Below are 17,380 nucleotides of genomic sequence, written 5' to 3' on the forward strand. Positions count from 1 at the left end.
GTTCACGCCTCTAATCTTTCTCAGGACTCTCATATCTGCAGTCTCTAGTCTTTGGTCAAGTGTTTTACTTCTGATCCAGCTCTCAGATCCATAAGTTAAAACTAGTGTGAACACTGTCTTGTATACAGCTAATTTAGTGTTCCGACTAATTTCTTTCCTATTCCATATGAATTTATTCAATTGACTTCCTACCATACCAACTTTGTTGATTCTGTTGTCTATTTCCATATTTAATTTACCATCTTCACTAAAATCGTGCCTAAGTAGCTGAAATGTTTTACTTGTTCCACAGGTTCTCCATTCACAACACAGTTGATATTTTCAATGATTCTACCTATTTTCATTGTCTTTGTCTTTTTATTGCTGACCTTCATACCATATCTATTACAACAGTTACTCAATTTAGTCAGAGAATCTTGCAGATTTGTAGCGGATTTATTTAGAAGTATAACATCGTCCGCATAAAGCAAAGAGCTGACATTAACATATCCAATTCTGATATCATGTTTAATACCACTTTCCTTCATAATGTGATCCATATAGATAATGAATAACAGAGGGGATAATGTACATCCTTGTCTCACACCAGATTTAACATTAAACCATCTTCCTGTACTTCCTTCAATTTTAACTGCTAACTTACAACTCAAATAAAGACTAAGTATTGCTCGATATAATGCCCCATTAAAAACCATATAACTGTAGCGTATTGAACAGCTTCTCTCTTGGCACTTTGTCATAAGCCTTTTCCAAATCGACAAAACTTAAATACAGATCTTTTTTATATTCCATGATTTCTCTACTATTTGTCGTAAAGCGAAGATCTCATCCTGACAACCTCTATTTGACCTGAATCCAGCTTGTTCTTCACCAAGCTTTTCTTCCACAATTCTTCTCAACCGTTTCTCAAGTATACTTGCATATATCTTACCAGGAACACTCAGTAGGGAAATACCTCTTTAATTCTCACATTCAGTTTTATTTCCCTTTTTATATATGGGTACTATGAGAGCTCTACTCCAATCATCGGGAATTCGTCCCTCTGTCCAGGCTTTCTGAACTATGCAGTGCAGCCACGACTTTTATACCACCATACTTTAGCATTTCTGGTCGAATATCATCTACTGCTGCTGCCTTTACACATTTCAAGCCTTGGATGGCTTTTTCTACTTCAAGTATGGATATATATTTCTGACTGCATGCCTGGTCAGTGTTTTTTACCATTGTGCTGTCATCACTGCTTGTTTCATTTAGCAGTTTTTCAATGTAATTACTCCATACTTCAAGGATATCCTTTTCTTCCGTTTTCATGTCGCCTTTATCATCTCTAACTCCTTTTACAGCACTCTTTCCTCCATTCCTAAGCTTCTTCAACAATCTCCAGAATATTTTGCCACCTCCTTGATATTTATTTTCTATATTCTTGCCAAAGTCCTCTCATGACTTTTGTTTAGCTAGTTTTACACAGTGTTTAGCATTCTTGCATTTGTCGCTGTATTCTTTAAGAGCACAAGCTGACTTATTTGCCAGGAATTTTGATATGCTTTCTTCTTTTCCTTCACTGCCTCTTTAACTTCCTGTGTCCACCATGGAGTTCTGATTTTTCTATCCTTACAGGCAACCTTACCACATGCCTCTCTGGCTGAATCAATCAGTGTTTTCTTCAAGGCTTGCCACTGAATCTCCAAGGTTTGGTCCCTGTTCTCAAACTCTCATTTTTTCTTCAATAATCTTTGTGCATTTTAGGCTACAGTTCACATCTGAGAGCTGCTCAACTTTTATTCGCTTTAAAACTTTCTTACATGTTATTCTTTTCAATATGAAATTCAATTTTATCCTGATCAAGACTAAATAGTGATCACTTCCAATTTCAAATCCTCTGTACACTCTGGTGTCCTGCACCAGGGAGAAAACATCACTATCAACAATAACATAGTCAATGAGACTTTTCTTAATCCTTACCTTTTCTCTCCATGTGAATTTGTGCACATTTTTATGTTGGAACATGGTGTTAGTAATAACCAATCCATGTCCTGAGCAGAAATCCAACAGATATTTGACATTATTGTTAGCTTTGCTCTTTTTTCCAAATTTTCCCAAAATATTTTTGTATGTCTCACAATCATTTCCTACTCTGCTATTTAGATCCCTAACAAGGACCAACTTTTCCTTTTTCATTGTGTTAGTAGCTTTCTCTAGAGCCTCAAAAAATTCCTCGATTTCTACCTTACTAGAACCTTCTGTGGGACCATAGGCACAAATAAGTCTCATTGTCCAGTTCCCCATTCTCATATATGCCCAAATCACTCTACTTGACACTGCCTGCCATTCAAGAAGTTGAGCCTCGTATTTTGTGTTGAATACTATGGCTACTCCTTTTCCTTTATTGTCATTGCCTGAATATAACATTTTGTATTTATTGCTCAAAAAGGTCTCACCAGTTTTTGTCTTTTGAGCAATAAATACAAAACAAATACAAAATAAATACAAAAATGACTCTTAAACACACCCCTATTATGTCGATCTGGTACTTATCTAATTCCTCTGCTAGCTTCATTTCTTTGCCATTCAGGCTTCTGTTGATAGTACCGATCTTTAACTCTGGTGATGTTGAGTTGGGGTGTGTTTAAGAGTCAAAAATAACTGAGAATACCAAAAACTTAATAAATCAAAGAGAACTACTAAAGAAAAAAGATTCCAATCAATACAAAACAAAATTGAGTTTGTTGAACTAAACAAATTAATCAAAAGAGAAATTAGAAAAGATCTAAGGAATTTCAACATAAATAAAATGAAACCCTAGAACAAGGCACATCTTTAAAAATAGCAAAAAAATGGCAAATCCTAGATCCCTTCCTTAGTAGATGAATTTGGTCAATAAAACAAATAACGGATCCAAAATTCTCAAAATAACAATAAAATTCTATCAAAAATTATACTCAAGTAATCAAGCAAATGGTTTAATACACAACCAAACAAACAGAACATGATATCCCATCTTGGAAATCACTGGAGAAGAAATAAAACAGGCAGTCATACAAATGAAAAATGGCAAAGCACGGGGCAGTGATCAAATTCCAGCAGAATTCTTCAAAGTAGGACTCGTGGAACCATTATCAGAACTTCTCAAACTATACAATGGCATCCTACACACAGAAACAGTACCAAGGGAGTGGTTAAACTCAGAAATAATACTACTTCATAAGAAGAGTGATAGATCAAATATAAGCAACTACAGACCTACAAGTCTCATCTCACATAATTATGAAATATTTATTAGGATTATCCAAAATAGAATTACAAGACAACTAGATCAGAACCACTTGATCATATGGGTGGTTCTGATCTAGTTGGCCTGTAATTCTATTTTGGATAATCCTAATAGATGTAGAAAAGGATTTTCAACTATCAACCAAATTATTGAAAAATATCACGAATATAATAAGCCTCTATACATAGAATTCATACTTCCAGGAAGCATTTGACTTGAATAGAACACAAGCTGCTGTTCTTGGGATTCCAAAATCAAGGTATAGAAAATAAATATATCAGAATATCAAAAAATATTTATAATAGTAGCACAACAGAAATCAAATTTGAACAACAGGACCATCCAACCTATGAAGAGAAGTTAAACAGGGAGACCCAGTAGCACCCAAGCTATTCGCCTCATTATTGGAAATGTTATTTAGAGAACTGAACTGGAATAATTAATTTTTAAACAAATTAGGCAAAAATTTAAGCAAGCTTAGATTTGCCAATGACATAGGCCGAAAACAGATCAGAACTGGAAACAACGATTGTTGATCTAAGTAATAAAAGTAAAGTATATGGATTAAACATAAACTACAGCAAATCTAAACTAATGACTAACCACACAGAAATTCCAATAACTGCTGAAAATAGAATACTAAGTTACGAAGATTTTAAATATTTGGCCAGATATCATTTTAAAACAGGATGGAAAAAGAAACTGATGACAGAATCATCAATACTTGGAGTTTAAATTAGTGGGTGAAGGGAGACCTACCAATCAGTCTAAAATGCAAACTTCATAATATGATCATACTACTCATTCTAACCTATGGATCACAAAAACATGGTCACTAACAACTAAACAAGTGACCAAGCTAAGAACATGCCAAAGAGAAATGAAAGTATGTTAAACATCTAAAGGATAGAAAATATAGGAGCCCTAGAAATAAGACAGAAAACAAAAGTCACTGATGTCGTAAGAACAGTAAATCTCTAAAATAGAAATGGGCAGGACACTTGATGAGAAAACAAGATGATACATGGGATAAACTCACCACTTACTGGATACCTAGAGAGGGAAAGAGAAGTAGAGGTAGACAGAAGACCAGATGGAGAGATGAACTTACTCTAACAGCAGGACCAACTTCTCAAACTATACAATGGCATTCTACACACAGAAACAGTACCAAGGCAGTGGTTAAACTCAGAAATAATACTACTTTATAAGAAGAGTTATAGATCAAATATAAGCAATTAAGTCTCATCTCACATAATTATAAAATATTTATTACGATTATCCAAAATAGAATTACAAACCAACTAGATCAGAACCACCCATATGATCAAGCAGGATTTAGAAAAGGATTTTCAACTATTGATCATTTACATGCTATCAACCTGGTCAAGAACAGCCCAAACTAGAGCCAAATGGAATAACACGGAGGAGACCTTTGCCCAGCGGTGAGATTCTACAGGCTGACAAACAACAACAAGCACACTACTGTTTATGTTAGCTAAAATTAACTTCACTTACCAGAAATCTTCATTGTGAACTAAATATGTGCCATCCATATCATTACAATCAAAAATAACCTAAAAACTGTGGCAGTCACTTTATAACTGGTCACCTCCAGAGAGGAAACAAGTGATGAAACAGGTAGCTTGCATTACTCAGCCTAGGAGTATACACCAGCACAAATGGTGTGACGAGCTAGCTTCATAAATGAACAGAGACCTAATGATCACCATTACGTCTCTTTCTACAATCTCTTCCAAACGATAATCATTAGCAACTTGGAAAAGAAGGGAGGGGGGGAGAAGATACCACTTTTCCTTGTCAGAAGGTAAAACAGAAGAGTTTATTGATAGAAAAGAAAGAAGGCATCTATTTATACTTTTTTCAGGATCCCTATATCTGGTTCAGATTCCAGTGATGTAAGGGATAAGAAATCTATGTATAGAAACAGATCTCTTTGGAACAGGCTTCCATGTATGTATGCACTGAATCTTTGAGTTAAAGGTGGTTGTTACATGATTCATCAGCATCCAGTTCTAGTTTACAATGAGTGAGGAGTCAGAGCAGACGATGCCCTGTTCTATTGAGAAGTATTTTAATAGTGTCAGTTTTCTGAGAAAGATGAGCCAAGTTATGTATATTCATATCAGCCAGTGAAGGTAGGTTTATGATATACTGAAGTTGTAAGCATACCAGATAAAGAACAGTGAGGAAGATATCAAGGAAAGCTAATTTTTCATCATTTTCCTATTTCAAAGGTGATTTGAGGGTGTAGACTGTTGACCTTGATTAGGAAGAATGAAGGAAGCAGGTTTAGGATGTGACTATACATCCTAAAGTATAGTCACATCCTATAGTTGCAAAAATGTTATGTACACAGTGATACAGAAAGACGATTACAACTGCAAGGAGATAAACAGGCTTCATGATATTCTGGGTAGAAATATGTAGGAGAGGGAGAGTGGACCTTCCTAAATTTCATTTTCACAGCTAAAGCAGCCTGAATGAACAAATGATGAAATCAAAGAATTTAACATCAGGAGGGAAAGCTTGTGATGAAGTTTCAGAAAGTAGAACATCAGCGAATAAGGACTAAATGTCAAACTGATCGCGGTATACTTAAGTTATATTTTTATTTTTGCCAAGAAATCTGATGTATTTTTAATAACCTAGCAGGAATGGCAGTGAGACAGCTCAAGAGCCTCAACAGAAACTGTGCTATATGATAGGTGGGAGAGTCTACAGCATACAATTGGTCTAAGAGAAATATTTGCTTTAGGTATTTTTGGTAGACCATAGAAATGAGAGGTTCGACCAAAATTGAGTTTTCAATTTCTGGATAGCATCCTCACATCTCATCTTATCTCATCTGACAATTGTCAAGTTTGAACAGTTTCTTGACTTGGCTCTTTGTGGAACTATGTTCAAACTTGTCTTTACCATTTACAGATAACATAGCCATTTTGACATTCAGTCCTTATTCACTAATGTTCCACTTTCTGAATTGATGTGGAATGTACACCACTTCAGGACATATCTGAGATTGGTGACATAAAATGAATTTTTAAAAAGCTATAATTTTACTGATTTACTAAATAAAGCAGTTTTTAAATGAAATATAAATGATAACTGGTTCTTTTCTTACTTCACTCTCCCTGAGTAACATTTCAAGTCTATTGTTCATCTCTGAATTTAAGGATGGAGTCTTTAATATACCATATATATTCTCAACATTAAAAGAGCTGGCATCAAAATTTGACAACTTGGATACAGTGCCATTTTCATCATCATCATGTAGAAATGATTTTTCACCTGATTGAAGAGTCTTTAAAAAAGATTCAGATATTATGTGACCAACAGAACTCTGCAAATGAAATAAAATCAAAATTATAAGTCACTGTTAATGTCTGATTGCATGCTTCTGATATAACACACTAAAATTATAAAATGAAGTACACATCATATATTACTGGTACTGGGAGAGCTTGCAGATGATCCATGGTTAGCAAGTACCATTAAAAATCCCATCTAAAAGTTAGATACTGTGTAACCTATGGACAGCCAATGATAAATCTCTGGATCTCACACTGCAAATGAGTGCTAATTCATAAGGAGAGAATTAAATGTATTAAAGTTGTTTAAGTTAAGGGATATTACATCCCATATAGTTTCTTAGCCGAATAAGAAACTCAAAGAGTTTCATGCCGAATATAGTAAACTATATATAAAGTTCGGCGATTCCAAGCGTAAGCAAATACCTGGATACTGCAGCACTGATCCCAAAGGGTAGTGCAAGCTGGGGCAACTCGTGGTAGAGGTGGAGAGAGCTCCGATCACTCTTCTTGATATTTGCCCATAATGTGAACTTAGCTCCTAGGAACTGTATTTTTGTTCACATTATGAGAGAAGGCCACTACCCAGACCGGTTTCGACCTTTATTGAGGTCTCATCAGTGAGTAGCCAGACCTAGTTAATATCAAGTTTGTAGCGAACAGAACTTGTATTAAAGTTGAATTCTAAAATAGTAATATTTTCAAACAATTATTCTTCTTCCACCTTAGATCAGTTGTGATAACACTCATTGTAATCCATCCCCCTACCACTTCTGTTTTTTTTAATAGGTCTTCTAATACTTTATCAAATGCCTAATATGTACATTCAGGGAGTGTACAGGATAATTATGATAATACTATATGAAAAAGTTACACCATTACTAACTTCCAATCAACAATTTTCCTCCAAATTAATCTGTTATCTGTCAAGACTCCAACACTATCAGATCTTATATTTCTGTCTTTTGAGCCACATTTTACTGTTCAATCCTTCTACATCTTGGTCTTCCACTGGGTCCTTTTCCTGCCAACCTGCCAAAGAATACTTGTTTTGCTAATTTTTCCTCTCTTATTCTATTCAAGTGACCATACCACCTGAGATTAGTTCTGCTAACACACTCCTGGATGCTAACAATGGCAAGTTCTTTCCTGATATCCTCATTCTGTCATTGGTGCCATTTGTTCACTCCACTAATTTCTTAGCACTCTCATATCTATAGTCTCTAACCTTTGATCAAGTGTCTTATTTCTAACCCAGCTCTCAGATCCATAAGTTAAAATTGGTTTGAACACTGTCTTGTATACAGCTAATTTAGTGTTTTGACTAATTTCTTTCTTATTCCATATAAATTTATTCAGCTGACTCCCTACCATACTTTACTAATTTTGTTGTCTATTTCCATATCTAATTTGCCATCTTCACAAAAAATTGTGCCTAAATAACTTAGATGTTTTACTTGTTCTATAAGTTCACCATTCAAGATACAGCTGAGGTTTTCAATTTTTCTGCCTATTTTCATTGTCTTTCACTTTTTATTGCTAATTTTCATACCAAATTTATTACAACAGTTATTCAATTTATTCAGGGAATATTGCACACGTGTGCTGAATTTATTCAGAAGTATAGCACTATTTGCATAAAGTAAAGAGCTAACATTATCATCATCAATTTTGATATCAGATTTAATACCACTTTCCTTCATAATGTGATCCATATAGATAATGAATAACAATAGATATAATGTGCATCCTCGTTGCACACCTGACTTTACATCAAACCATCTTCTTGTACCTGCTTCAACTGCTGACTTACAACTCAAATAGAGACTATGTATTGCTTGATATAATGTCCCATTTACACCATATAACTGGTAATGTTTTGAAGAACTTGGAACTTTGTCATATGCCTTTTCCAGATGAACAGAACTTAAATACAAATCCTGGTTATATTCCCAAGTTTATTTGTCTTAAAGTGAAAATCTGATCCTGACAATCTATCTGGCATGAATCCAGCTTGTTTTTCAAACTTCCCTTCCACAATTGTTCTTAGCCATTTCTCAAGTATACTTGCATAAATTTTACCAGGAACACTCAGTAGGGAAATACCCCTGTATAATTCTAAAACTTGGTATTCCATTTTTATATCCATCTAATTAGTCTAGCTTCTTGCATTTTTAACCTGCATTTGCCACTCCTTTTACTTGTTTGCTATCTATTCAGTTACTGGTTATAAGGCACACTTTTTTGGGGTAATCTATAAAACACACAAAAACTGGAGTGTCATATTCCAGTTTTTGTGTGTTTTTTAAGTTGTTTCACTGTAATTGTATCTGTCGAAATTGTTCAGATCTAAAACCATATTTATCACTTAATATCAGAGATTCATTTATGATCACAGTATTTTTGTATAGGTTTGTAACATGATTGGTAATGAATTAATCACTCCATAATTATTTGAATCTGTTTTATCTTTTAAAATAAATGACACCAAAATACTTTAATTCTATCATGTTTATTTTTTTTTTAATACTTTAGTTGAAGTATTATTTCTCTTCCTCCCTATTTTAACTCATTCAGCATTTTCTGATAATTTTTTTTAAAATGTTTTCTATTTCTTGTGACATTATTTTTAAATTTTCATCAAGATATCAGGTAAAGGTCCCCCCACCCGATCCTTTTTTTCAAGTAAAAGTTGGAGAACCTTCACTTGAAAAGGTTTTTCCCATAATGTTCTTCAATCTCCATATTAGCTTCTGTGTATCTTAAAAATCATGTTCAATCTGTTTTGAATAGTTCTCAGAATACTTTTATATTTGTCATATTTTTCTGCCTGTAAATTTATCTTGTAGTTATTCTAGAAAGGATTTATCTATTGTGCCAATGACTTACTTGATTCTCTGAATACCAAAGGGTCTATCTCTTCAATTTCAAACTGTTTTCATTCTGTCTCCTCTACCTCCTTTCATTTGCTTTTCATTTTTATATATTTCCCAGCTTTGATTCAGTTGTGTTTTCTTTAGATTTTTTTTTTTTTTGTTTATTCTTCATTCTTTGTGTACGGCAGTTTAATACTTTCTTCATCTAATAGTTCAACTTGTTTTCTTTCTTTTCTTATTATATCTATAGGTCCCTTTTTTGAAATACCTCCCTTTTCCCAAATGCAATTTTTCAATCAGTAATGCATGGACAGTTTCCACATCGCCACTGCTAGAATACTGGTATCAACAATTTTTTCAGGCCTAAATGTTTCTATTTGTTGGTCTGTAGTGGATAAAGATTTTATGTTGAAGCAATGTGTTATTTATTCTCAGTTTGCTGTCTCTACAGATCTGCCATAATTTAATTACATTTTTATTTTGCAATGGTTCATCAAATCTTATGTTCCTGGTACTGTCATATCTGGTTTCTAATTCATGCATTTAAATCCCCAGCTCTAATAACAATTTCTGTTGGTTTTATTTTATCTAGCATTTCTTGTAATTCTTTGCAAAATGCTTTTATTTCTATTTGATTTCCCCTCCTCAAAACTTATAAAAAATTCCTCAAAACACCTATGAAATAATACAAATAAAATTCTTTAATTAAATCAAAATTATATATATTGTAATTTAAGGCTAATATGACGAGTTAACACAAAATTAAATTTTTTTTTTTACTTATCTAATATTTTGCTACTATTTTAAGTAAAATCAGGGGAAGATCAACATAGAGAGCACAGTACTATGATGGGTGATGACAGTTTTGGTTAATGTGAGGCTCAATAAATGAACTGCATGGAAAGAAGTCAACAGACAACCAATGGGCAAGGTGCATTGTGCCATGTAATAAGTCACGTGCTTGTAGCATGACTCAACACCATCCAATGTGAAACCACTGCAGGTCTGAAATAGCTTGAAAAATTCCAAGTTTGATTTCTAGAACAGTATTTCTGAATTACATCTTACCCCACCCATGATACTAATAAAAACATGTTACAAATTTACAACTGTTTGTGGAAGAGACCAATCTCAGGTTTTATTTTAACATTACCATTAATTTTTAAAACGTACTTGGAGATTTTGGATAGCTTGAAAGTCCTTTTTCTCATTTCTCTGAATCTCTAAAGATTCTTTTGCTGAGGAGACTGAATTTTTTCTGAAAAAGAAACAGCATTATATTGTTCGTCTTCAGAGGAAATAAATCCAACTTACTCAATAACTTAAAATAACAAAATAACAATAGCTATTTAACTTTTCAGTAAACAATATACAACAAAAGATGTGTGACGAATTTCATCACTTGGTGTGAGACTGCTGCCATGCTTATCAGAAGCCTGAAGTGGCTGAAAAAAAGTTCCATGTTGGGTCTCTAGAGCAGGGTTTTCAGATCTGTAAAAAAATCATTAAAAATATAAATTAATAAAGTAACAGAAAAAATTCATAATTCATTTAAGATATTAATGTACTATAGGCTTACAACCTTTTGTGAGTGGAAGTCACAAAAAACATGTCACCAGACAGCATTTTCTTTTGATAAGATTAACTAAAAACCATCCAGAAATTTCAGTTATCTGCATCATGAATATCACCAGTGCAAAAGCTCTCAGAGGTAACCAAGAGATGTTATGGTAACAACTACTTTATGCATGTATGCTGGTGTTTGAGTCTGTTTAGAAATTCTGGATAAATTCCATCTCTTCACTTTTCTAGTACTATTTATCTTTATTTTTTGTTCGAGAAAGACTGTTCTTAAATTCAAAATTTTAAGAAAATGTGCACCACTTAAATCATAGTGACATTACAACAAAAGAGAAACTGAGAAATAAAACAATACAATAAAAAATCTTGTAGAAATGCAGTGATGAGTAATTTCTATACTGACAGCAGAAATGCTATTAAAAATCTGAAATGTGGGAAATTTTAGAGCAGATCCTGCATAATTAAGAAAGCTTAGAAGAGCAAAGACAGGGGGGGCTGGAGAGAAGCTCTCACTGTGCTAATATACAAAATGTTTGTTCATTGATTGCAAGACAATTTCATTTGCTCTTATAAAGCTGATGTGATACTTGTCTTAGGCTATATGAAAAGAGGATAACAAACCTGAAAAATAAACATGGAAAAAAACAAACTCATACTGAATACAAAATTCTACGATTCTACCATCTATTTCCACTTAAATCAAAATTTGAGTTCAAGCAAAGCAAGAAAATATTTGTCACATTATGTTATTCAAATACTTTGGTGGGGTACACTGTTCATAATTGAGAAAGCAAACACACATCATCCAAAAAAAAACCATTAAAAGCTGTTTTTTCGATGATGACTACTTAGTTGTTTCAATATTATAGTAGGGCAATTAAATTAAGGCCATGATATAAATTCACTATCATATATTATGTATGCAAAGTGCTTGTGTAATCTGGTCAGTTATGCAAAATCCTACCACCTGCATATGAAACAAGCTAACTAGCATCTTCAACTTCACTGCATTCTAAACAGGGTAGATTTATGTAACCAGCTGTACAGCATTATGATGTATTGTACAGCATTTACCGGTCCTGTGCAGCAGTAGTACGTGTACAGCATTTAAAATATTTTATTCACCTTAAGAGAAAGAGTAAACTATGAACATACATTAGTTGTTTATTCGGAGGAACTTTTTCATGTAAAATTATTTTTTTGATTATATGTCCAACTTTTATTTTAAAGTTCGACAAAATTATCGTCAATCAATGTAATCTAAATTTATGTAATACCAACGTTTTATGTTTTGTTTTTACTACTATAATTTACATAGTGTATGTTTAATGCATGTAATTTGTATTCTGTTTTGTAAAAATATTACCTATTTTTATTGTGCAATTCACAACCAAACTGTAATTGGGCTAATGTATGATAAACATTATTATCTCATCTCATTTTCTTTTTACTTTCTTTTACCTTACAGTGTCGAGGGTTTATTAATCATCAGACCTCAAACCATTCACAGGATAAGGTGGTCAGCCCTATGCCCTGGTGTATCCTATGTCCTGCAGTGTCAAGTTCTCAAGGCTGGTTTGCCTGCTTTGCGGAATGAAAAACCCCAGGATAAACTGGGATAAAAACCCTGCCCAAGACTGGCTAACTTGGCTATGGCTGAGGAAGATCCTTCAACTCCTCACGTCACCGACGGGAATCGAATCTAGGACACTCCTTCCCCAGGCATATGGTTGCGAAGCGCACAGTCACTAAGCTAACCATGCAGAATATTATTATTATTATTATTATCATAAAACAAAGTTTAGATAATATCTGTTGTTTTTAAATTTCATTCATAAAATAAACAATTATGCATAACAGAAAAAGCTGCATTTTCCCTTTTTTAATAATAAAGGTAATTTAAGTTATTGTTAGTTTGATGTCTTTCAGTACCTCATTTCGATACAAAATCGATTGTGGAGCAAAGAAAACCGTGAAACAATATATATCAACCATGGTTATAGTAATGGTAATTTAAAGAATGATATTTTGTTGTATGTTTCAAAATCAAAGTTTTACCTGTAGACATAGTATTACAATTGTTGTTTTTGATGTTTGCTGATGCATCAAACCATAAAAATGTAAAACATTTTCCTATTATCATTCATGATTTTTTATTCAAAAAGTGGTGTGAAGAATAAGATTATTGATTTTTTTGTCTCTACCTGGGGAAACTGTAGAGCTTATCATCAATTCTATCTAAACCGTTCTTGAAAAAACAATTTATCTAAGTAGGTTGTTGCATATGGTGCTGATAATGCAAATGCAAACTACGCCAATTTTGGTGGTGTAGCTGGGAAGGGTATTAACAATGTCTTTGCTATAGTGAACAGAAGTTTAGAGCAAAGTATCACCGGAATAGGTCGTGCAGCTCATATAGTTCACAATGCCATTCAAACTGCTGCTGATCTTTTACCACTAGACAGTCTATTGTAACAAAAATTTATAGCCATTTTTATATTTACACTGTCAGAGTAGAATCTTTGAAAGAACTCTGTGAAGAAGCAGAAGTTGAATATCGCAAAATACTAGGCTGCAGTAAAACTAGATGGCTAGCTTTAATGACTGTGACTGAGAGGATTCTGAAATTATATAGTTCATTGAAATCATATTTCTTATCCCTTGATAAGTGTCCAAGAATAATTGAACTATTTTTCAATAATACCTCTCAGTTGTGGTTAACATTTCTTCATAGTCTGGATTAGTCTTTGAGGCAATAGTTAGAAACAGTGAAGGAAATGATTGTACAATAACAGAAGTCTCAGAGGAACTTGATATGCTAAAAACAAAATACATATATGTATTTTGTTTTTAGCATATTTTTGAATCAATTTTTGATTCAAAAATTCATTTTTGAACAATTATAGGTTTCTTGTTTAAAGAAGTATATAATTGATTCAAAAATTGAAGAATGGAAGGAGAAAAGAAACTCCTACAGGAGATAGATGGATTGAGATATTTGCATTTTTTGAGAAACAAAAAGTTCCTATGGTAATATAAAAAAAAGTGGAATTTGCCCTTTGCTTACCTGGCACAAATGCTGTTACAAAAAGATATTTTCAGTTGTGAATAAATTATGGACTGCAGAGAAAACAATTAAAATTTGAGACAAAGGCCATTCTTATTGTGAAATATATGGTTGATTCCTGCGAAGATTTTATAGGTGAAATATCAGAGGATGACGAATTATTGAAAAAAATTCATTCTTCTGAAAAATATGTTTAAATTGTTCATTTGGAGAGTTTTAATAGATATTCATTGAATAAGATAAATAAGTTTTGTGTGATATTTACTTTGGCATATATTATTAAGAATTGAAATAAAAGTTGCTTTTAATAAATATCTATTCATTGTATAACATAAAATATAAGTTTTTTTGGGATATTTACTTTTGCATCCATTATTGAGAATTTAAATAAAAGTTTCTTGATAGTTTAGCAGTAACAATATTATTAATTAGTAATAATAACAAGAATGAAAGTAGAATATTTTATTGAAAAGGTATGATTATGTTTTTGTTGGGATAAGAAGAAATACAGCAATTTTAGAATATATGCCTGAAGGGAAGGCAAACCTGCAAAGCAGGACACAAAAGTTATGCAACCAGTAGAACATGTCCAGCATTCGTCCTTGGATAATCTGGTCACTATAGGGTAGATGTGTGGACATTGTTCCAACTTAGAGACACTATTTCTTGGATGATGCATTATTGGTTATGTAAGCCTACTATTCCAGAAGTAATTTGATTTTAGCCTTTCTGTACCCCACCTCCCACCACCACAAGATAATACATCATTAAAATATTAGTCCCCTGGAAAACAGCTCAAGACAATCTAGAAATCAATGACCTTGTTAGTATATATTTTTGTTGCCTATCCATTAAGCTCTTAACTGTATTAACTTCATTTTCTTAATCCAATCAGGATGAGGATATAATTCAAAACTTGATCAGTATAACGAAGCAATGAGCAAACTCGGCACTCAAAAGATCCGTCAATGAATTTTAGACAGAATTTACGATGAATAGGGGAATACCAAATATAGCCAGATTTCTGAAAAATAATTATCAATTATGAACATACAGATAGGAGACCCTCTGTGACCAACATGTTTTGCAAGTCATCTTCTTTAAACCATGGAAGACAACAGAGATAGTTATTCTTCAGATCGGAAAACCATTAAAAAATAATCCAACCATAACAAACAACAAATATGTAACAAAAAAAAAAAAAAATCAATGCATGAAAACAAAATATGTCTTATAGGGCACTTAAACATTTTTGGTCTTAACGGTAACATAAATGATGTGCACCACTACAGTTGCCCAAACCAGACATGTTATTCCTAAGAGAATCTCAATAATGACCAACAACTACACTACTTCAGCTGTCTAGATACATCTCAAAAGAATACCTTCTATTACAGTTTCTTCTGTAAATCTGACAACTGCACATGAACTGTGCATTTATCAGATCTAACATTTTTTGTCAGAAAATGCAAAACTACAATACCCTCTTATAATCAGCTGTGGATCAAAATTTCCTTAAAGTATTTCAATCCAAAATTCATTTGCAGTCTTTATCACTTGCCAAATTTAAATAACCACTCTGATCTAACTGAAATCCTAAAGGAAGTTTGAAGAAATTGAAGTCCTTGATTTTCCTTGAGGACTTCAATGTCCACAGCCCATATTGGATTTGCATCTTCAATTCCACTCAAACTGAAAAATGCTGAGACATTTGCTATTAGTAATGACCCAACAAAAATTATCTACCTACCCACAGGAATACAAGATAATTTTTACCATCCTACCAGCACACTTGAATTTTTCTTAACCAGTTCTTCAAAATACACTGCAGATATCAGTCATACACTTGATTGTTTACTCCAATTATCTTCGTTTCTGGGTTTACTATAGAAAAATATCATAAACCATAAAAGATTAAACTATAAACACAACTACAAAAACAGCCTTAAACACCAATTTTCTAGCCATTCTCAGGTGGGGTGAATATAATTTAGTAAATTTCAGTGCTACCAAAACATGGTCCTAATTTATTTTCTTTCATATTTCACTCTCCCTCACATTCTGTTCATCCATCTTAGTTCGCTCTCTCTTTTCTTGGGCTGACTTTCACATCCAGCCTATCCTAGTATATGTACATTATGGTCATAGCCTTTTAGGCCTCTAAAAAGACTGCTTGCTTTTTTTTTTTTTTTTCATTCTGAATATTACTTCCCTTCTTCACCCCTAGCACCTCATAAATCCTACATCCTTCTCCTCCCACCCCCACACACTAAAATACTGAATGTTACACTAAAAACATCTCTTGTTATGAACTTGATTGTATCTAGAGTAGAGCTATTTGAATTAACACACACACACACTTTCAATAGCATTTTTCTGTTATATACTTTGTTTCTGCATTAAGTCTTTTCTATAGGTATTTCCATGGTTTGTGCTTCGCAAACATATGCTTAGGGAATGAGTGTCCTTGGTTCGATTCCCGCCGATGACATGAATTGACCATCTCAGTTCTTCCATTCTCTTCTAATCATGTACAAACAGGGACATATGTGGTTGAGTTCAAAATTCACTGAACTAGCTTCTCATCCTCTTCCTTCATTCCATATACATTTGGCCTCCAACTCTTCAAGAAATACATAACCTAAACTCAGATCTCCTTGCTTTTTTTTCCAGTGGACTGAGGATAATCTTATGAACTTTAATGGCAATGAACTTCACCATCTTTTTTTTCTTTTTTCCTTCCCTTGCAAGAAAGATCTTACATCTTCCTACTGCTCTTGATTTGTTTTTGAAATCAAGAGCAGTAGGAAGGCTGACTTGCACTTCTTTTTGGTACAAACACATCTCAGCATAGTTTCTTTAGTCTCCAAAAAATTGGATGCACTTTTCCACTCAAGACACTTCTCAAGTGGTACATCATCTACAAATGTGTGAGCATATTTCAAGTTTGGATGGTTCTGGGATAGTATCAGCAGTTGTGCATCAAAACCTTCCTAAGAATGCTTAACACTATCCAGCAAGGCAATCTATTTAAATGATGACCTCTCTAACAAACTGACTCCAATCACACTCATATGTTCAGTTTTTGCCTTATGCCTCTTCTAGTTTCACTTCCTTCTAAGACTGTAAGAAGGTAAGCAGCTGCAAGTCGGCATCTTTGCTGTTCTGCTAACCTACCATACCAACTTACTTTCTTCCTCTTTCATGCCATACCTACTTCTAGTCTTTGGAACATCCTCCTTATGATGTCATT

General features: G+C 33.4%; 1 protein-coding gene across 1 annotated transcript in view; it reads right to left on the minus strand.

Moving 5' to 3' along the window:
• LOC150103130 (uncharacterized) overlaps positions 1 to 17,380 on the minus strand; it is a 607,032-nt gene that overhangs the window by 478,382 nt on the left and 111,270 nt on the right. Inside the window, exons 8-9 of the mRNA XM_090397550.1 lie at positions 10,653 to 10,737; positions 6,417 to 6,635 (exon numbers count right to left, since the gene is read on the minus strand). Coding sequence (XP_090253676.1) covers positions 6,417 to 6,635; positions 10,653 to 10,737 — 304 coding nt within the window. The remainder of the gene's footprint in view (positions 1 to 6,416; positions 6,636 to 10,652; positions 10,738 to 17,380) is intronic.

The sequence above is a fragment of the Typopeltis vanoorti genome, chromosome 9, assembly GCF_054136105.1.
Source record: "Typopeltis vanoorti isolate ZY-2024b chromosome 9, IOZ_Tvanoo_1.0, whole genome shotgun sequence".
Taxonomy (NCBI): Eukaryota; Metazoa; Arthropoda; class Arachnida; order Uropygi; family Thelyphonidae; genus Typopeltis; species Typopeltis vanoorti.